This window comes from Balaenoptera borealis, assembly GCF_965194805.1.
Source record: "Balaenoptera borealis genome assembly, chromosome: 8".
Lineage (NCBI taxonomy): Eukaryota > Metazoa > Chordata > Mammalia > Artiodactyla > Balaenopteridae > Balaenoptera > Balaenoptera borealis.
The window spans coordinates 58064757-58087695 of NC_138865.1; the positions used below are offsets into that span (position 1 = coordinate 58064757).

General features: G+C 39.6%; 1 protein-coding gene across 5 annotated transcripts in view; it reads left to right on the forward strand.

Annotated features, from left to right (window-relative positions):
* The window catches only part of TTC39B (tetratricopeptide repeat domain 39B), a 138591-nt gene that overhangs the window by 16117 nt on the left and 99535 nt on the right, over positions 1–22939 (forward strand). For 4 of the 5 annotated variants that reach the window (XR_014247355.1, XM_082401647.1, XM_082401648.1 and 1 more), the window contains exon 2: positions 20807–20841. The exons of the other annotated variant lie outside the window; for it this stretch is intronic. Coding sequence is in view for 3 of the 4 variants with exons in the window: in XM_082401647.1 (XP_082257773.1) it covers positions 20807–20841 (35 nt within the window). In the remaining variant the exon portion in view is untranslated. The remainder of the gene's footprint in view (positions 1–20806; positions 20842–22939) is intronic. 5 annotated transcript variants of the gene reach the window in all.

Sequence of the window (22939 nt, forward strand, 5' to 3'; positions counted from 1 at the left end):
CTTTCAGCAGAATGCCAAAGACCAACTGGTAGAAGTGGAGGGAGTGCTGGAGGTGGGAAAGCAGTGTTCAGCTCTCCTAGTAAAGATGGAGTCAGGTAGCCGTCATCACAGGTGATATAGACAAGTTTGGGGGAGGAGCGTGATACTGATCTGCTCTTACCCTATCTCACCACAGATTCCTTATGACTTGCAAGACAAAAATGGTAACTATGCAGTGGAGAAATCAGACACTACTTTGACCAGGTGACCAAAATTAATATCACCAGTGGGGGCAGACAGCATCTGTGCCTCCAGATAGCAGTGACCTGACAAGGACACAGGGTCCCTTCTGTACTAGTCTAACCTGAATCTGATCACAGGGAAACATCAGAGAAACTTAAAATAAGGAAGGTTCTATTAAAAAAAAAAAAAAAAAAAAAAAGAAGAGGGCTGTACTCTCCAAAAATGTCAATGTCATAAAAGACAAAGGCTGTGAAAATGTCCCAGATTAAAGGAGGCAAAGGAGATGGAACAGCTAAATGCAATAGTTCACCTGAGACTAGCTCCTGTATTGCAGGGAAAAATGCTACAAAGGAACATTGTTGGGTCAATTGACAAAATTGGAAAATGGACAGGAGTTTAAAGTAGTTAAATTTACTGATGTGGGTAACTGTACTGTGGTTATGTAAGAGAGTATCTGTATTTTTAAAAAATACAAACTGGAGTATTTAGAGGTACAGGGCCACAATATATGTAATTTACTCTCAAATGGTTTAGAAAAAAATTTGTATCTAGATAGAGAAGAAGGGAAATGGAGTTGAAGAGGGAGAGGGAAGAGCAGATTATAAGGCAAATGGGGCAAAATGTTAACACTAGATGAATCTGAATAAATGGCATAGAAGCTTTCTTTGTACCATTCTGTAAATTTGAAGTTATTTCTAAATAAAAAGTTTTAGGGATTTCCCTGGTGGTCCAGCGGTTAAGACTCTGTGCTCCCAATGCAGGAGGCCCAGGTTCGATCCCTGGTCAGGGAACTAGATCCCACATGCCACAACTAAAGATCCTGCATGCTGCAACAAAGGTCGTGCGTACCGCAACTAAGACGTGGTGCAGCCAAATAAATAAATATTTTTTTTAAAAGTTAAAAAAAATTTTTTCTAGGGGAGTTCCTTGGTGGTTTAGTGGTTAGGATTTGACACCCATGGCCCAAGTTCAATCCCTGGTCGGGGAACTGAGATCCTGCAAGCCACATGGCGTGACCAAAACCAAAAAACAAAAAAACGGTTTTCTAGAAACAGAAAGTGCTTTTCACTTATACTAGACACAAAAGGATCTGGGTTATGAAGCAGTTTAGTTGAAATGTCATCTTACCTTACTGTGCTTGAATTTTTCTCTAGGTATGTTGGATCTACTTATTGCAAACTAAATACTTTAACTTTTTTTATATTGTTCAAATTGTCCATTCTTTTTTACATTACTCAAGCAATACATCAAAGCATTCCTGTTTTAAAAGATTTAAGTCATTCAGAAGCCACAACATGATCTTTCACTTTACCATTCCTTCCCTGTCCATGCTTAGCAGAAATCAGCATTGAGTTTTGACTAATGTAAATGGGATCTTATACCATACACCTTTCCCAGGAACAGGCTTTCCATTTAATATATCTGTGAGGTATTTCTACTGTTTGCTTTACTTTTTATCTAATGACGGAAGAGAGTTGGATAATATAATTGTACCATAATTTATTTAACTACTTCCCTGTTGAAGAGCATTTAGGTTGTTTCAATACAGTGTGTACCATAATAGATGGACCCTTGTGCATGTGTATATTTTAATAGTATAGAATCCTAGAAGTAATATTGCTGTGCATGCATTAAAATTTTTTATAATGTATGCATTAAAATTTTTAAATAAATGCAGCTAGACTGACTTCTAAATAGACCGTAGCAACAGTATACGTTCTATTTTCCAACATCTCTGCCAACTGTGGATATTATCAATTTAAAAAATGTTTGCCAATCTTATGGACAAAATAATACTACTTTTTAGGTGCACATTTCCAAGTTTATTGGCTATTGGTTTTCTTTTCCAGTGCACAGTTTCTTCATACCCTTTATCTATGATTCTTTTGGTTGTTTGTCTCTTTCTTATTGATCTGTAAGAGTTCTTTATATATTATGGATAATAATGTTTTTGCTTGTTTATGGTGCCTTAAATATTTTCTCCTAGCCATTTGCTTGTCTTGGAAATTTTAAATTTTTATGTAGCCAAACCTTTTACTCTTTTCTTTATGGCTTCTTGGTTTTGTGTCTTATTTAGAAAGATTGTCCCTGTTTTCAAGATTTTGAAAAATATTCTGCGTACATTCATCTTTTGTTTTTGTATTTATCTCTTTAATGCACCTAGAAATTTGCATATGGGTTTAATTTCACTTTGGTCCCAGTAGATAACCAGTTTCTTCAGCATCATTTATTAAATAATTCATTATTCTTTCTCCAATTTAAATTTTAATGGAATCATAAAATAAATTCCTACGTGTACAGGAGTCCATGTCTGCATTCTTTTTTTTTTTTTTAATTTAATTAATTTATTTATTTGGCTGCACTGGGTCTTCATTGCTGCCCGTGGGATTTCTCTTCTTGTAGCGAGCAGGGGCTACTCTTCATTGCGGTGCGTGGGCTTCTCATTGTGGTGGCTTCTCTTGTTATGGAGCGCGGGCTTCAGTAGTTGCAGCATGTGGGCTCAGTAGTTGTGGCATGTGGGCCTTAGAGCACATGGGCTTCAGTAGTTGTGGCAGGTGGGCTCAGTAGTTGCAGCGTGTGGGCTCTAGGGCGCATGGGCTTCAGTAGTTGTGGCTTGCAGGCTCTAGAGCGCAGGCTCAGTAGTTGTGGTGCACGGGCTTAGTTGCTCTGTGGCATGTGGGATCTTCCCGGACCAGGGATTGAACCCATGTCCCCTGCATTGGCAGGCGGATTCTTAACCACTGCGCCACCAGGGTAGCCCCCTTCTGCTATTTTGGAATAAGTTTCTATATTTAATTGCTTCTTGTTAGAAGCAAACTGTCAGCATTTCACATATGATGGGATTGCTTTAGTCAATTTGTCTTATAGTATAAAGTTTATTTCTCTACATAATACAAATGTGTAGGTATGCATTTAGCTTCTTGCTGAAATTTTCTTGATGTTGAGGGGGGAGTACTGGTGGGAGAGGAGGAGAATTTAGTCTTGACAGAAATGAATATATTGAAGTTTTAGCCTTTTCTCTCTTAGATTCCCCCAAAAGAACAGATTAGCATTCTCAGCATCTCTGCTTTGCTAGCACCTATAGTTCTCATGAGAGTATGTACCCTGGGAGGGAAAGTACTGTCTGAGTGGTCCAGTATTTGGGCATAAAACTTTCTCCTGCAGTAATAACAATTAAAGTAATCACTTAATGAGAGCTGACATTATCAGATACTTACTATGGACCAGACACCTACATACAGCTCACTTAATTCTTTCAATCCCACAAGTTTGGTATTATTGTTATTCCCATTTTACACTGTTGAATATGAATCTTAGAGAAGCCAAGTAACTTGCCCAAAGCCACACATAGTTAAGAAGTGATGGAGCTGTTGGTGGGACTCTAAACCCATGTTACTAACATTATTTATTTCCACCTTGAATTTGAAGCTTGAAGGCAGTGAGTTTTTTGGGTAAATAATTCCTACTATTTTCTAGATTTTTCACATCTGTTTCTTACTCTATCCTCAAAATATCTAATGGGGTAGGGAAGGAAATTCGATGGTTTATCCATTTATGCAAAGGTGGGCAAACTTTTTCTGTATAAGACCAGATAGTAAATATTTTGAGCTTTGTAGACCATATCGTCTCACTTGCAGCTACTCAGCTCTGCGGGTGTAACAGGAAATATATAAATAGACAATATGTAAATGATTGAGAGTGGCAATGTTACAATAAAACTTTATTTACAAAAACAGGCAGCAGCTTGGATTTGGCTCATGAGTTGTAGTTGGCTGACCTCTGTGATGGTGGACTGATCGGATCTCTTTGGGGACACCTGGACATGTCAGCCGGGGGTGGGGCAGAATCAGAATTCCTAGTGTGAAGTGTTGTGCCCTGCCCACTCCCCAACCTTCTCCAGGCTGCATCACTTAGTACCACTCACTAGTGCCTTTAGGAGAGTCAAGTCCCAACAATAATCGTGGTAGTGAGTGTTTTGTCCTGGGTGCTTTGTACTGTGTGCTTTTCACATGTGTCATTTAATCAGTGAGTAACCCAGTGAGATGGGAAACTGAGGTACAAGAAAGGAGAAGGCTTGCCTAAGGTCATAGAGCTAGTAGATGGTGAAATGGATTGGAACCCAGGGAGGTTGATTCTGAGCATGTGAGCTCAAGTCTTACCTTATTTCTCCCACATTATGGGCTTTCTCAGTTTGAGGTTGCCTTTGAAGCCTTACTCTTCAGGAACTGCCTCTTCCCAGCACTCATATTAAGAGATAAGATTCTCTTTTTAAGACATTTACTTTGGAACTGAGCTACAAGTAAGGGAGTGCTAACTCTGCCATTTTTCTGTTATAGTTGGAAAGTTTGAGGGTCAAATAAGATGATGCAAGAGGTTTCTTTTTGCTTGTCCTTAGGCTGCACTGAAGACTACCAGCTGTAGAACCACTTTAATGATAACAAGAGAAATTATTTGTTAGTGTTGTGTCAACACGGAGCCGGGTGCATTAAATACGTTATCTCAGTTAAACCTCAAAACAATGCTGTAAATTAAGTGGCATTATTCCCATTTCACAGATGAAAAAACTGAGGCTCATCTATGCGATGTTGGATAGGTTAATTAAATCTCCATGAGTCTTAGTTTCCTTATTTGGATATAATAATAGCCCTATCTCATAGGGTCATTATGAAGATTAAATGAGTTAAGGCACTTTAAGAATTTAGAGCAGTGTTTGGCACTGAATTGTATTACCTTTTATTATTGTTATTATTATTATTATCAGAATATAGTAGTAGTAGTAGTAACAGTAGAGGTGAAATTTTTTTTTTTTTATGATTGTTTGTGAATTGGAAATAAGCATCTAAGTGTCTAATATAGTGCCTGGGTGTTAATAAATGGAATTTATGGTTATTTATTCATAGGAAGAAGCATAAGCTCTGTTCATTTTAATTTAAAAATACCTCTACTCATGATTGTTTCAAAATTAAGCAGTTTAAAATGTTAAAACTCAGTCTCTTGGTTCTGTTTGTTGCTGTTTGTTTTGTGTAACATTATTCTCCTGCAAAAATAGTATGCCCTAGATATTCCTCTGTTTACTATAGATTAGGTAGGGCTGGTACTAGAGGACAGGAGCGCATGACATATTAAGTGATTGCCAAGGTTCATTTTACAATCATAAAAATAGTAACTGAGGACTATGTACAGGGGAGTAAAATAATTTGCTCATTTATGTTAAACAAATTCAACAATACACCATTGTAAAAAGGCTTATGTTTTGCATATATACTCTTTATTACACACCATACGTTGCTGTACACATTTTGTGTTTGTACATGCCCATTCCTCTCTGAGGTTATATGCAAAACCATGTGAACTCTATAGTAACGGCAATTGAAAGTATTTGTTCAATGTCAATTTTGACTATACGTGATTTTCCTTTTAAGTACTGGCCTTAGAACTTAACCCCTACTTTAAGCTGCAACTCAACTCCATATTTATAATGAGGTGCAGAAAGGAAAATATTTCCTCCTTCATAAAGTTAACTGTTTCATTTTTTAAAAACATGCTTCTCTATATGTTAGCAGAAACTAAAGTCACGCTGTCCAGTTCATCTGTTATTTGTGAGGGTGACATCTGGTGGTTCTTTTTAATTCTCACGTTTTCTCTGTGCTTGGCCAGAAGTTGTTAGAAATTCCAAAGAATCATTGTGTGAACTGCTTTGCCTGGTACTTAACATACTAGCTGGCTATTGAGGATTGAGTTAGTACAACTGATAGGGCTTTGAAAGTCCAGCACTCCATTTAGATGCAGTCCCTCTGGATGTCAGCCTTCCCTGAGGGACTTTATTTTAGCATGTGTGATGGACAAACAGCCACCTTACTGGGGAGGATTTGTGTTTAATTCAGAGAATTTAGGGTTTTGAGTAAGGGATGGCATCTATACCAACCTCTTTGCTTTACTCATGAGGCGGCTAGAGCCCCAAGAGGTTGAATATATTAACCAAGGTCACACTGTGTTGGCCAAGGTCACTGTTCCCCACTAAGCTGAGTCCTGGGCTCTGTGCCCATAAGTTATGTTTATTGTGCTGAGTAACCCACTGAGTTGGAAGAGTCCAGGCATTAAAGGATAGGAGACAAAGGCATTTTAAGATGGGAGAAGTAAAGGCAGTTAACATTTTTGAGTACTTGTTTGCAATAAATATTCCCACATTCAGCCTTTTTTCTCTCATCCAAAAGAGGGTGCAGAATCTTTAGTGGGAATGAGTTATTGAGGAAGTACAGTGAGGGATCCCAGCTCTGTCTCCGTGAGTCTACTGATTCAACCCATATCTGAGAAGTTAGTATCCTCAGGAATTGTATTTTGTATTTATTGAGCCTGTTTTGAGTTGGATCTTTATATGCCATTAACTCACTAGCATCCTTCCAACAATTTGAGGAGGCGGTTGGAATCCCCATTGTTAAGAGTCTGCAAAGTGCAAAAGTATTGCGTTGGGTTACAAAGTGAATTCAAAAGGAGTGTCATGGCCCTTGATTTCAGCCAGGGCGTTGAGATAGGCTCTTGAAAGTCAGTGGAGGAGGATTCAGAAGGCTAGACCTTCCCAGGGTTGGGGTAGAGCTGAGATTCAGACCCAGACAGGTTTAACTTCCTGGCCTAAATTTATGTTTTCCACTGTTCTATGTTGGAAATGCACTTAAGTGAATTTTTGAGTAAAACCTAACTCACCAACACGTAATAGTGGCTTAGTAAAAATATGCTCAGTTTATTTCTGTGTTCAATGTAATCCTTCCTAATGAAGTGACTACTACTACTGTATATCTCCTATTTTCACTATAAGACCTGCGATTTTTGGTAAATATGAAGCTTTGAAAAAAAAGACAGGACTTATGGGGTAATATTGGAGTACTTCCCTGGCATGAGAGAAACTAGAGAACTATGTTAATACTGTACTTGGAGAATGTGTGAAATCATTTTCAATCTCAAGTGATGAATGTTTAAAATAAAAATTTCTCAGGCACACATTTTTTTCTTCTGGCAGCTGATTTTTACTATTTGTATTATCTGAAATTTAAAAACTATTTTTGAATAATGTTGGAAAACTTCCAGTTTTTTTGTAAGCATATCCAAAAAATTAGATTTTGCCTTCTAAAGGCAAAATAGATTTTGCCTTTGATTAGATTCTGCCTTCTGGGCAGATTTGGAAGATGAACTCTGTGTCATGTTCTTTTTTTTTTGTCTGCTACTTTTGAGAATTCTGTTCATAACTTTGGAAAGGTCACATTTTGTTCACTGCAAGGACCAGGTGGGGACGAGGGGTGTGAGGGGTCTCTAGTGTATGGGCCCTCATCGCTTTCCTTCTCTTCGATTAAGAACTCTGTGGGTCAGTTAAGTTTTGATGTTAATCCTTCAAGGGGAGGTATAAGTGGTGTCTGCACCCTTTAGACACAGTAATGGGGATACTGAAGCCGAGGTTTACATTTGGCTCCAGAGAGCCTCAGGGCACTGCTGTTCCCTCCTACAATATGAACTTTTAAAAAATGCAGCCTGTAAAATGCAACTAGGGAGTTTAAAGGCCATGGATGGCAGATGTGAGCAGATGAAAAATTCTCCCTGGCACATGAGCTCAGGGTGCATATATTAAAAAGTTCTTTGCCCCAGTTTTGTTCTAAGGGTCACTTCATGGACATATAATAAAGGTGTATTTTAAATTAATTAATCCTGATTTAGAAAAATCAGCACTTTATTGAAGTTATAGTAGAGAATGATGTCACTTAAGTTTATGCATTTCCCACATGATTCCTTTAACTAGCAATGTGCTTTTTCCTTTTACGTGTAAAAAGATTTACATCCAATATTTGAGGAATACTCCTGGTGTGTCACTAAGATAATGGTAAAGTGTAACAACTGGTGTCAGTCTTGTTTTCCATTTTGGACATCTTGATTGACCAGGGGAGAATACCATGCAGAGAAGTGTTTGCAGTTCTTAGGGCCACAATACCCATGGCTCTTAATCCCTGCCCTAGTCCTGCAGGAGGCTGGGGCACCCTCTTCATGTCTCATCTCCCTGGGAATAGTCCAGATGTGCCCCAGAGCCAGGCGTGCAATCTGTGACTTGTCAGAGTTCTCAGCAGCTCTGGGGTTCTTTGAGTCCATGGTACCAAACACACAGCTTCCTTAGTCATTGAGTGGAATGTTGGGTAAAAGCTCCAGCGGGGAGGGTCTGATGCTATGGGGCGGGGAGTGGTCCTCATTGAGGAGGAAGGTGTCGACAGAGCCCCATCAGACCTTGTCATCCCTCTCTAAAGAACAACAGTTAAATGAGAACATGGTGGCTTCAGCTCTCAGACCCATTGAAGTCATCCATATGAGAGAGGGAAAAATGGAGGAAGAGGCAGAGGAGGAAGATGAGGAGGAGGAGAATAAGGAGGTAAGGGGAGAAAGGAAGAGACCGTAGAGAAGTGATTCGACTTTTTGGATTTGCAGTATCTCGTTTTGATTTTTATCACGTTCCTTCCTACTCCCCCTTCCTTCTTGGAGTAATATTTGCCACATAAATATTTCTTTTCACACCACAAAGTAAATTAAAATTCAGATGGGGAGGCCTGAAAAGTTTGTACATCTATTTGGTCTCTTTGGAAATTAATACAGAGTATTTAAATTATCGCTGTTAATAGCATATTTGTTGTCTTTATCCTTTGCCTCTCCCCCTTAGGGATAAAAATAATGTAAACATCTTCATCATTAGTATCTCCATTATTTAAGATTCTTAAAGAAATAAACATTTATTAAGAACCTGCTGTCACTTAAAGGCACTTGCATGCATTTTTGCTGCTCAGAATGTTACAAAGTTAACAAATTAAGATGAAAATTGTTTAGAAAAGCCTTAGCAGTTGATGCAGCACCCCTATTCCCTTTCCTCACTTCTGTGTCTGTTGCTGTGTGTCCAGGATCCTCCCTCGCTCTGGGGGCAGGGGGTAGGTTTCAGGCTCCCCACCCAACAGGGAGCAAGCCCTGGAGTGCTAGCTGGCATCTGGAAGGTTCCCCCCCCCCCCCCCCCCCCCGCCGCCCCCAAGGAATCTCTCACCTAACAGGGTTAGCCCCTTTGCTGAATTGCAAAATGAAACTGTCAAGGTAAGGACCTCCCATCTCAAGATAAGGGTTCTCAGTCAGCCAGTCAGCCAACAATCATCTGCTAAGAGTCTTTGAAGTGCAGAGTACTGTGTTAGATTATAAAGTGGATTCAAAAGGAGTCACATGGCCCTTGACTGCAGCCAGGAGTCAAGATAGGCTCTTGAGAAAGTCAGGTACCATTTGAGGCAATGTATGCTTAGGAGCCAGGTGTGGCGCAAGTAAATATTTATTACACTTATGCCCAAGGGTGGTGGCTCGTCAAGGTTGGCCTCGGCATGGGAGTTGGGGAGGCCAATGCAGCAGCCTTCAAGGACAGAACTAAACACTGAGGCTTTCCTATGAACACATCTTCTTTGTCAGCAGCATGAGTTTTCCTGTGTTACTTTCCTTAAACCGGAAGGACTCTGGATGCTTCTCTGACTATATGTGTTTCAACTGGAGTCCATGTGGTATGCCTACCCAGTACCAGGAGGTTTAAGGGAAACCAGCTGTGGTAATCACTGGGGAAGTGAAAACCAGCAGTGGTGAAGCTTTGGGAAGTTGATGGTGAGTTTGGAGAAGCAAAGAGACCAGAGGTAGAAAAATCTTGTTATGCTCTGTGAGGAATGTATGTGGGGATATTTAATGCTGGGTGGGAGACTGTTGACTAGCAGTCCCCTGTAGATCAGGTACCAAACCTAGTGGTCCTGATAGGAATCCACAGAAGAAATGTTCTCCCCAAAGCAGCAGCAGGAAAGGGATAGAATTTGAGCTGGGTGTTGGGACTTAGACAGGTATATGGTGTGGGAGGTATGAACAGTCCCTTTGACTTCTGGCAATTCATCCCTCGGGTGGAACCCATAGCAGTTTTCCCAAGGAGCTGGGAAACTGTATTTGCAGTTACCCAGGGAGAGAGTGTGTTGTCACACTCTATTAATGTCAAAGTATAATTTCCAAACTCTGGTCTGAAGGGCTGCTGTGAGGCCTCTGCACACGGCACCCTCTGAGCAAGTGACACGAGACAAAGCAAAAAGGAGAAAGAAAAAGGTGACCTAATTTTAAGAAAACCTATGTGAGGAGGATTGACTTCATTGGCTATGAATTTTTAAAGAGTTTTTGTTTTATTTTGTTTTGTTTTCTGTGCCTCGTGGAGATTTGGGGACTAGGTTAAGCTCTAACTACTACAGCATTTAAATGCCATGCATAGCTCCTCTGGGATCAAAATGCACCTGAAAGTTGGGAAGAGGTCGAGCCACGGATTCTCACTGCAGATGATGAAATTCACCTGATACCACATAGCCAGAGAAGGCCAAATGGAGTTTTGACTCTAGGCAGTCTTGACCTCAGAGCCCTCCGGCCTAAAGCTGTGTGGCTGACAGGGTCTTGGTGCTCCGGCCAGGTGTCAGGCCTGAGCCTCTGAGGTGGGAGAGCCGAGTTCGGGACATTGGACCACCAGAGACCTCCCAACCTCACGTAATATCAATCGGCAAGAGCTCTCTCAGAGATCTCCGTCTCAACGCTAAGACCCAGGTCCACTCAATGGCCAGCAAGCTCCAGTGCTGGATGCTCCATGACAAACAACTAGCAAGACAGAAACACAACCCCACCCATAAGCAGAGAGGCTGCCTAAAATCATACTAAGTTCACAGACACCCCAAAACACACCACTGGATGTCGCCCTGACCACCAGAAAGACAAGATCCAGCCCTACCCACCAGAACACAGGCACCAGTCCCCTCCATCAGGAAGCCTACAGAAGCCACTGAACAAACCTTACCCACTGGGGGCAGACACCAAAACAATGGGAACTATGAACCTGCAGCCTGCAAAAAGGAGACCCCAAACACAGTAAGGTAAGCAAAATGAGAAGACAGAGAAATATGCAGCAGATGAAGTAGCAAGGTAAAAAGCCACCAGACCAAACAAATGAAGAGGAAATAGGCAGTCTACCTGAAAAAGAATTCAGAGTAATGATAGTAAAGATGATCCAAAATCTTGGAAATAGAATGGAGAAAATACAAGAAACGTTTAACAAGGAATTAGAAGAATTAAAGAGCAAACAAACAATGATGAACAACACAATATATGAAATTAAAAATCCTCTAGAAGGACTCAGTAGCAGAATAACTGAGGCAGAAGAATGGATAAGTGACCTGGAAGATAAAATAGTGGAAATAACTGCCGCAGAGCAGAATAAAGAAAAAAGAATGCAAAGAATTGAGGAGAGTCTCAGAGACCTCTGGGACAACATTAAATGCACCAACATTCGAATTATAGGGGTCCCAGAAGAAGAAGAGAAAAAGAAAGGGTCTGAGAAAATATTTGAAGAGATTATAATTGAAAACTTCCCTAACATTGGAAAGGAAATACTCAGTCAACTCCAGGAAGCGTGGAGAGTCGATTGCAGGATAAATCCGAGGAGAAACACTCCAAGACACATATTAATCAAACTATCAAAAATTAAATACAAAGAAAAAATGTTAAAAGCAGCAAGGGAAAAGCAACTAATAACATACAAGAGAATCCCCATATGGTTAACAGCTGATCTTTCAGCAGAAACTCTGCAAGCCAGAAGGGAGTGGCAGGACATATTTAAAGTGATGAAAGGGAAAAACCTACAACCAAGATTACTCTACCCAGCAAGGATCTCATTCAGATTCGATGGAGAAATTAAAACCTTTACAGACAAGCAAAAGTTAAGAGAATTCAGCACCACCAAACCAGCTTTACAACAAATGCTAAAGGAACTTCTCTAGGCAGGAAACACAAGAGAAGGAAAAGACCTACAATAACAAACCAAAAACGATTAAGAAAATAGTAATAGGAACATACATATCGATAATTCCCTTAAATGTAAAGGGATTAAATGCTCCAACCAAAAGACATAGACTGGCTGAATGGATACAAAAATAAGACCTGTACATATGCTGTCTACAAGAGACACACCTCAGACCTAGGGACACATACAGACTGAAAGTGAGGGGATGGAAAAAGATATTCCATGCAAATGGAAATCAAAAGAAAGCTGGAGTAGCAATTCTTATGTCAGACAAAATAGACTTTAAAATAAAGACTATTACAAGAGACAAAGAAGGACACTACCTAATGATCAAGGAATCAATCCAAAAAGAAGATATAACAATTGTAAATATTTATGCACCCAACATAGGAGCACCTCAATACATAAGGCAAATGCTAACAGCCATAAAAGGGGAAATTGGCAGTAACACAATAATAGTAGGGAACTTTAACACCCCACTTTCAGCAGTGGACAGATCATCCAAAATGAAAATAAATAAGGAAACACAAGCTTTAAATGACACATTACACAAGATGGACTTAATTGATATTTATAGGACATTCCATCCAAAAACAACAGAATACACTTCTCAAGTGCTCTTGGAACATTCTCCAGGGTAGATCATATCTTGGGTCACAAATGAAGCCTTGGTAAATTTAAGAAAATTGAAATCGTATCAAGTATCTTTTTTGACCACAACACTATGAGACTAGATATCAATCACAGGAAACAAACTGTAAAAAATACAAACACATGGAGGCTAAACAATACGCTACTAAATAACCAAGAGATCACTAAAGAAATCAAAGAGGAAATCAAAAAATACCTAGAAACAAATGACAATGAAAACACGATGACCCAAAACCTATGGGATGCAGCAAAAGCAGTTCTAAGAGGGAAGTTTATAGCAATACAATCCTACCTCAAGAAAGAAGAAAAATCTCAAATAAACAACCTAACCTTACATCTAAAGCAATTAGAGAAAGAAGAACAAAACAACCCCAAAGTTAGCAGAAGGAAAGAAATCATAAAGACCAGATCAGAAATAAATGAAAAAGAAATGAAGGAAACAATAGCAAATAAAACTAAAAGCTGGTTCTTTGAGAAGATAAACAAAATTGATAAACCATTAGCCAGACTCATCAAGAAAAAAAGGGAGAAGACTCAAATCAATAAAATTATAAATGACAAAAGGAGAAGTAACAACTGACACTGTAGAAATACAAAGGATCATGAGAGATTACTACAAGCAACTCTATGCCAATAAAATGGACAACCTGGAAGATATGGAAAAATTCTTAGAAAAGCACAACCTTCTGAGACTGAACCAGGAAGAAATAGAAAATATAAACCGACCAATCACAAGCACTGAAATTGAAACTGTGATTAAAAATCTTCCAAGAAACAAAAGCCCAGGACCAGATGCCTTCACAGGTGAATTCTATCAAACATTTAGAGAAGAGCTAACACCCATCCTTCTCAAACTCTTCCAAAATATAGCAGAGGAACAGTCCCAAACTCATTCTATGAGGCTACCATCACCCTGATACCAAAACCAGACAAAGATGTTACAAAAAAAGAAAACTACAGGCCAGTATCACTGATGAACATGGATGCAAAAATCCTCAACAAAATACTAGCAAACAGGATCCAACAGCACATTAAAAGGATCATACACCATGATCAAGTGGGGTTTATCCCAGGAATGCAAGGATTCTTCAATATATGCAAATCAATCAATGTGATAAACCATATTAACAAATTGAAGGAGAAAAACCATATGATAATCTCAATAGATGCAGAAAAAGGTTTCGATAAGATTCAACACCCATTTATGATAAAAACCCTCCAGAAAGTAGGCATAGAGGGAACTTACCTCAACATAATAAAGGCCATATATGACAAACCCACAGCCAACATCATTCTCAATGGTGAAAAACTGAAACCGTTTCCTCTAAGATCAGGAAGAAGACAAGGTTGCCCACTCTTCACCACTATTATTCAACATAGTTTTGGAAGTTTTAGCCATAGCAATCAGAGAAGAAAAAGAAGTAAAAGGAATCCAAATCGGAAAAGAAGAAGTAAAACTGTCACTGTTTGTAGATGACATGATACTATACATAGAGAATCCTAAAGATGCTACCAGAAAACTGCTAGAGCTAATCAATGAATCTGGTAAAGTAGCAGGATACAAAATTAATGCACAGGAATCTCTTGCATTCCTATACAATAATGATGAAAAATCTGAAAGACAAATTAAGGAAACACTCCCATTTACCATTGCAACAAAAGAATAAAATACCTAGGAATAAACCTACCTAGGGAGACAAAAGACCTGTATGCAGAAAACTATAAGACACTGATGAAAGAAATTAAAGGTGATACAAATAGATGGAGAGATATACCATGTTCTTGGATTGGAAGAATCAACATTGTGAATAGACTATACTACCCAAAGCAATGTACAGATTCAAAGCAATCCCTATCAAACTACCAATGGCATTTTTCACAGAACTAGAACAAAAAATTTCACAATTTGTATGAAAACACAAAAGACCCCGAATAGCCAAAGCAGTCTTAAGAAAGAAAAACGGAGCTGGAGGATTCAGACTCCCTGACTTCAGACTATACTACAAAGCTACAGTAATCAAGACAATATGGTGCTGGCACAAAAACAGAAATATAGATTAATGAAACAGGATAGAAAGCCCAGAGATAAACCCATGTACATATGGTCACCTTATCTTTGATAAAGGAGGCAAGAATATACAATGGAGAATAGGCAGCCTCTTCAATAAGTGGTGCTGGGAAAACTGAACAGCTACATGTAAAAGAGTGAAATTAGAACACTTCCTAACACCATACACAAAAATAAACTCAAAATGGATTAAAGCCTAAATGTAAAGCCAGACAGTATAAAAACTCTTACAGGAAAGCATAGGAAGAACACTCTTTGTTATAAATCACAGCAAGATCTTTTTTGACCCACCTCCTAGAGAAATGGAAATAAAACCAAAAATAAACAAATGGGACTTAATGAAACTTAAAAGCTTTTGCACAGCAAAGGAAACCATAAAGAAGAGAAAAAGACAACCCTCAGAATGGGAGAAAATATTTGCAAATGATGCAACTGACAAAGGATTAATCTCTGAAATATACAAGCAGCTCATGCAGCTTAATATCAAAAAAACAAATAATCCAATTCAAAAATGGCAGAAGACCTAAATAGACATTTCTCCAAAGAAGATATACAGATTGACAACAAACACATGAAAGGATGCTCAAAATCACTAATCATTAGAGAAATGCAAATCAAAACTGCAATGAGGTATCACCTCACATCGGTCAGAATGGCCATCATCAAAAACTCTACACACAATAAATGCTGGAGAGGGTGTGGAGAAAAGGGAACCCTCTTGCACTGTTGGTGGGAATGTAAATTGATACGGCCACTATGGAGAACAGTATGGAGGTTCTTTAAAAAACTAAAACTAGAAGTACCATATGACCCAGCAATCCCACTACTGGGCATATGCCCTGAGAAAACCATAATTCAAGAAGAGTCATGTACCAAAATGTTCGCTGCAGCACTATTTACAATAGCCAGGACATGGAAGCAACCTAAGTGTCCATCAACAGATGAATGGATAAAGAAGATGTGGCACATATATACAATGGAATATTATTCAGCCATAAAAAAGAAACGAAACTGAGTTATTTGTAGTGAGGTGGATGGACCTAGAATCTGTCATACCGAGTTAAGTAAGTAAGAAGGAGAAAAACAAATACTGTATGCTAACACATATATGTGGAATCTAAAAAAAAAATGGTTATGATGAACCTAGGGCAGGACAGGAATAAAGACTCAGACATAGAGAATGGAGTTGAGGACACGAGGAGGGGAAGGGTAAGCTGGATAAAGTGAGAGAGTGGCATGGACTTATAAATACTACCAAATGTAAAATAGATAGCTAGTGGGAATCTACTGCATAGCACAGGGAGATCAGCTCGGTGCTTTGTGACCAGCTAGAGGGGTGGGATAAGGAGGGTGGGAGGGAGACACAAGAGGGAGGGGATATTGGGATGTATGTATATGTATAGCTGATTCACTTTGTTATACAGAAGAAACCAACACAACATTGTAAAGCAATTATACTCCAATAAAGATGTTTTAAAAAGTATAATTTCCAAAAATTAGAAATATGATTTTCATAAAGATATAAAGTGAACGTGTAGAAATTTTATTTAACCTATCAACGAGGAAAACAGTGAGGTGGTAAACTGATTCTCCGGGTATTTGTGGAACTGGGTATTTATAGGCTTAAGACAAAAACAATGTTAGATTAAGATTGCTAGGCTACAGATAAAAGTGGATAGTGTCCTACAGGGCTGTAAAACTAATCATTGAGGTTTTCTCACCATTCCGAAATCTGCAAGCTAACATGTCATCTCACAGTATCTGGGTTCTAATCTTATAGTAAATAGCAAAGTCTCAAACACAAGGAAGTTCTCCTAGAGAATTCAGGAATCCTTGGGAGGATTTGCGCAACAACATGCGGCATGACCTGCAGAGATACGCCGCCCCCTCCTCACCCACCCACTCTCAACTCCTGCCCAACTGCCTTAGCTCCAAGTTTTGGATATTTTTTATTAACATTGAAAAAAATACTTTGGAGTTAAAGAAATCTGAGGGTGAATCTCAATTCCTTCACTTGCCAGCTGTGTAATATTGGGCAGGTAGTTACCTGCGACTGGATTTACTTGCTGCAAATTGGGAGGAGCTTTTGTAAAGTGCCTGGCACATGATAGGCACTCGTAAAATCTTAGTTCTTCTCTTTACCTTTCCTTTTTTTTAAGTGAAAAAAATTCACCCTTTGTCTGGCCTTCAGAGACAAAGTTTTCTTCCCCTTGATAAGTGGAATATTTATAAATGGAGTATTTCCTGCCTTATCAGTGAACAAAGGATGTCACAGTCATCAAAGATTGCAGCCCTCCAACGTGAGCCGGTGAGCCCTGAGGAAACTCAGGGCTGAAAAGAATACCTGCCATCTAGCAGCCAACAGACTGAAGCAACTCCCTGCAGTGAGCCCTGAGGAAACTCAGGATGTGAAAATACAGGATACTGGCCCCAGATATCTGAGGTGCATATCAAAGGAATGATTTCAGCAGCCCAGACTCTTGCATCTTCCCATACATACAAAAGCACTAAATTCCTTAACTTGAGTATCTGGTAATCTTTTGCCATTCCAGACTACCTGCCCTTTGTTGCAAAACTCCTATATATCATGGCTCCTCCCCTCGCCTCCTTGGAGCAGTTTCTCAGTTATCTGAAATGCTGTCTCCTGGGCTGCAGTCCTCATTTTGCCCCAAATCAAACTTAACTCGCCACTCTTACGTTGTGCATTTTTTTAAGTTAACACCCTTCCTCCCTTCCTCCCTTCCTTCCTTCCTTTCTCTCTCCCCCTCTCCTTCCCTCCCTTCCCCCCCTCCTCCCTCCCTCTCTCTTTCTCTCCCTCCCTCCCTCTCTCCCTTCCTTCCTTCCTCTCTCTCTCACTTTCTCTCTCACTTTCTTTCTCATCTCTAGTTTATTAGAATAATATCCTAGAACTCTGGTGGATTTTTTCCATTACTAATAGAGACATTCTCTTAAATTTTTATTATTCATCGAAATGGAAAAATATATATTTTAACATTCTTTTTTAATTAAAAATTTCCACCAGCTTTTTTTTTTTATTTTTTTTATTTTATAAATTTATTTATTTATTTATTCATTTCTGGCTGTGTTGGGTCTTCGCCTCTGTGCGAGGGCTTTCTTCAGTTGCGGCAAGCGGCGGCCACTCTTCATCGCAGTGCGTGGGCCTCTCACTATGGCGGCCTCTCTTGTTGCGGAGCACAGGCTCCAGACGCGCAGGCTCAGTAATTGTGGTTCACGGGCCCAGTTGCTCCGCGGCATGTGGGATCTTCCCAGACCAGGGCTCGAGCCCGTCTCCCCTGCATTAGCAGGCAGACTCTCAACCACTGCGCCACCAGGGAAGCCCTCCACTAGCTTTATTGAGATGTAGTTAACCTATAACACTGTGTGAGTTTCAGGTGTACAACTTCACGATTTGATGCATGCATATATTGTGAAATGATTACCATACTAAGGTTCGTTAACACATCCATCACCTCACATAGTTATAATTTTGTGTGTGTGTGATGAGAACTTTGAAGATCTACTCTCTTAACAGCTTTCAAATATGTAATGTAGTATTGTTAACTCTGGTTACCACGTTGTACAGCACGCTTTATTTAGAGAACCCTCTGCATGTGACAAAGTGGAGAGATGTTCCTCAAGTGAAGATGATTTCTTACTGGATATAACTTAGTGTTTCTTGTTTTGAGGTGGGGATGGGGGTATTACTTGTTTAAGTGTAAATATTATCCTTGTCTCCTTTCAAAAGGAGTACTGGCTTCCCAAGTTATCCTTTCTGAAGCCCACTCAGTATCTCAGTGTCTGCTGTGAGCCCTGCTCTGGGTTGAGGTTTGTGAGGAAGGGGTTGGATGTACAGAAGCTCCCAGGAGCACGCTGTCTGCGTTCCCCCTTCCTGGTACAGGTCGGCCCAGGTGGGGTTAATGGATGGCAGAGGGACCATGAGCTGGTGTCTGGCACAGGTAACTGGTCATCACTACCAGATCTGTATTCCTGGAGAGTATTCGTCTCTCCCCTTCTCCACAACCCCTCACACGATAAACCTGTGTGCTGGCACGTGGGACACTGAGCTGTGATTCAAAATGACAAAGTCTTCTGATATTGTTCCAATCACTAATTTCTGGAGAGTGAGGAGTAAGAAAGAATTGCCCTTGACTGTGCCTCCCTTACAGAGTGTGGTATTAATAGAGATCAATAGGTCAGGGATCCCAAATTCTAAACTCACTTCTGCCACTACTTATAATGTTGTTTCTTCTTTTTCGTATTTACACATTTTTTTTTCCTTTCCTGCCTAAATGCAGAATCAGTATGTTGTATACATTGTTCAATATTAATGGTCACATGAGGGAAAAGCTCTGTAACGCTCTTTCCTCATTTCTGTGTCCTATCTGTAAATGACGTGATGTGATCTGCGCCTTGATGGCCCAAGCTCAGTTCATTCATTCATTAGCCAACATGTAGCTGTTGAGCAACAGCTCTGTGCCAAGCCCTGGCGGTTCCTCTGTAAACATGATAAATGAGAACCTGCCCTAATGGAGATAGATTGTAACCAAGGAAACAAATAAGATGATTAGAGATTAAGTATTATGAATGAAAGAAATCAGATGATGGGAAACTATAAGTAAGCTGCTATTCTTCGTAATTCTAATTAGGGTTATCAGAGGTGGTCTCTTTGAGGAGGTGGCTTTCTGAACTGCAAACGGAAGGATGAGAATGAGTCAGTCATAGGAAGAGTTGAGTGAAGAACATTCTAGGAAAGAGAGACAATGCAGAGAGGTGTGGGATGAATTTGGCTTGTGCACGGACCAGAAAGACAGACCTTTGGCTGAAGTGGAGTGAGTCTGGTGGGTGGAGAGTGGACAGAGGCTGGCAGGGTCACTTAGGGCTTTGTAGATCACGGGAAGGAATTTGGGTTTATTCTAAGTGCAATGGAAAGCTTTTAAAGAGGTCTAAAGCAGTGGAATGGTATGAGCTTATTAAAAGAAGGGAAAGGAAAGAATAACTGCGGCTGTTGCGCGAAGAACTGAATGGCAGATGTCAAGCTTGAGAGTAGGGAGACCAATGAGGTCCTTGTGCTTGGCTGTGGAGAAGGTGGTAGGGATGTGAGAGAAGGAGGCCTTGAAGGTTTGACTAGGTTATGGTGGGTCCCAAATACCCGGATGAGGAGCTTGGATTTGATTTTTGCAGCTGTGAGGGAGCTTCGTGTGTGAGTGTGAGTTTGTGAGTGAGTGAGTGTATGTGTGTTTGTGTGTGTGTATGACTGTGAGTTTAGGGGTGAGATTGTGAGTGTATGAGCCAGTGTGTATGAGCGTGGGGCGCATGTGTGGATTTGTGAGCAGATGTGAGTGAGTGTGTGTATTATGTGTGTATGTGTGTGTGTTTGGGTTTTTCTCCTGTTGCAGATTTTGAACAGGCCAGTGGCATGAAGGAAAGCGCTGCCCTGTATGCTACAGGTAAAGGCTGGTGACAGGGAGACTTGCTGGGCGGGTAGTGGAGTTAGACGTGACCCGAAGGCCCAGACGTGCTAACTGGCCAGCCATGGAGAAAGAGACAACTGAATCGGGCAGGTCCTGTTCTTTGTTTTATTCTGCTTCTGGGTTGGATGAGACTGAGGACTGAAGACCCCACTGAAGGAGTCACATTCTCTTCAGATGAGCCCAGTCTGATTGCTGGCTGAGTAGCTTACTCGTCTTATTAGTGACAAAACCAACCCTAAATTAAACCTCACTTAAATTCATGTGTTGGTTTCTCTGAAAGGAATTCCATTAGTAAGAGTTAAGTGGAATGGTTCTACTGCAGCCCACCCAAACTGTCCCCACTCTGCCCTGAGAGGTGCGTGCACCTGCACACACACACACACACACACGTGGGGAGTACACACACACACACGGGGAGTACACACACACACACACACACACACACACACTCTCTCTCTCTCTCTCTCTCTTTTATATTTAAATTTCTTGATTCTTGAGAAACTCATTGTGTTTTTTGTTCCCCCCCAGGACATCTTTGAAGATGCCTTGGAAACCCTCTCTATGTAAGTAGTAACATAATAAAAAAGTATGTAGTAGAGAAAAATTGATGGTTTTCTTATCAGAAATGTAAATATTTCATTCTCATTTTTTTGAGTTTAGTGGCTATTGTTGGAAAAATTCACTTCTCCATAATTTAACAGTTAGGATGTGATTAAGCTTAAGAAAGGATCTGTCTAAAGTTACTATCAAATATATATATATATATGTTTTTTTTTCAAATATATTTTTGAGTCTTATTTCTTGTAACCTTAAACTAAAATGAAAGAAAAAAATGTTTGCCGACAAATTAAAGTTTATTTGTTTATAGCTAACCCTTTTACATCTTGCCCATATTTATTTACATGGTTAGCCTCATGTTGTAGATTTTTGCTTTTGGTTTGCGCTTAGTTTTATTATAAGTATTTCCTATAAGCCTACATAATTTTTGTAATGATTTTAAATGACATCATATTAGATCAAATGGAACATCACAATTTACTTATTCATTTCTCCTTTGTTAGACATTTAGTTTTTCACTGGTTTAAAAACTTAAAACTAAGTAGTGAACATTTCAATGTGTATAGCTTTATCATATTTTTGAATATCTCCAAAAGGTTAACTTCACCCATGTAGAATTATTGGATTAAAAGGGATGAATATTTTTATTCTTAATGTGATATTTCTCAAGTTGCCTTTCTGTGTTAGTTAGCTCAGGCTGCCATAATAAAATACCATAGACTGGGTGGCTTAAACAACAGAGATTTATTTTCTCACAGTTCTGGAGCCTGGAAGTCGGAGATCAGGGTGCCAGTGTGGTCAGGTTCTGGTGAGAGTTCTCTTCCTGATTTACAGATGGTCACCTTCTCGTTGTATCTTCACATGGCAGAGGGAGAGAGAGCGAGAGAGCAAGCTTTCTGGGGTCTCCTCCTATAAGGGCATTAGTCATGAGGGCCCCCCTCTCAGGACCTGATCTAAACCTGATTATCCCCCAAAGTCCTTATCTCCAAATACCATCACACTGGGGATCAGGGCTTCAACATGTGAAATTTGGGGGAACGCTATTCAGTCCACAGCACTTTCAAAAGAGTTTCACCCGTTTGCAGGGCTGTGAACTGTGTATAAGTGAAGTGGTTTAAAATGTAGCATTTTCATCCCTAGGTATTATTTGAAACCATTTTGCTGCTTAAATGATACCTAATTGTTTTGTTTGAAATTTTTTTTTCTGGTAGTTCCCTAATGGCCTAGTGGTTAGGATTCTAGGCTTTCATTGCCATGGCCTGGGTTCAGTCCCTGGTCAGGGAACTGAGATCCTACAAGCCATGTGGTGCACACCACACCCTAAATTTTTTTTCTCATAATCATTGTTTAGTCCATTGCATTTCCTTTTGTATGAATTCTAGTCTTCTTTCGCCTATTTAACATTTTTCTCAGTGTTTCTTTTACATACTTATGAACTTTAAAATATATATACACCTTCATGTTTTGTCCTATTTGCTACAGATACTTTCCCTTAATTGCTATTTTTATGTTAGAGTTGCAAATTTTTATATTGTCCAAAAGTTTTAGTGTTTATGTCATTGAATGTGTATGTGAATAAAAAACTTAATTGTGATTAGGATTTTAAAAAATAACCTTTCTACTGTGCAATAGTTTCAGATTTACAGAATTATTATGAGGATAGTACGGAGAGTCCTGTATATCCCACACTTGTTTTCCCTATGATTAATTTCTTACATTAGAATGGTACATTTGTCACAATTAATAATCTAATACAGATACATTGTTATAACTAAAGTCCATACTTGATTCAGATTTCTTTAGTTTTTATGGAGTATCCTTTTTCTGTCCTAGGATCCCATTTAGGACACCACAGTACAATCATTCGTCCTGTCTCCTTAGGCTATGCTTGATTGTGACCGTTTCTCAGAGTTTCCTTGGTTTTGAGTACTGGTCATTTGTTTTGTGGAATGTCCCTCAGCTGGGATTTGTCTGGTTTTTTTCCCTCATGATTAGACTGAGGTCATGTGTTTTTGGGAGGAAGATCACAGACCTAAAGTATCATTCTCATCACATTATATCAAAGATACATGTTATCAACCTGGTTTACTCCTGCTGATGCTA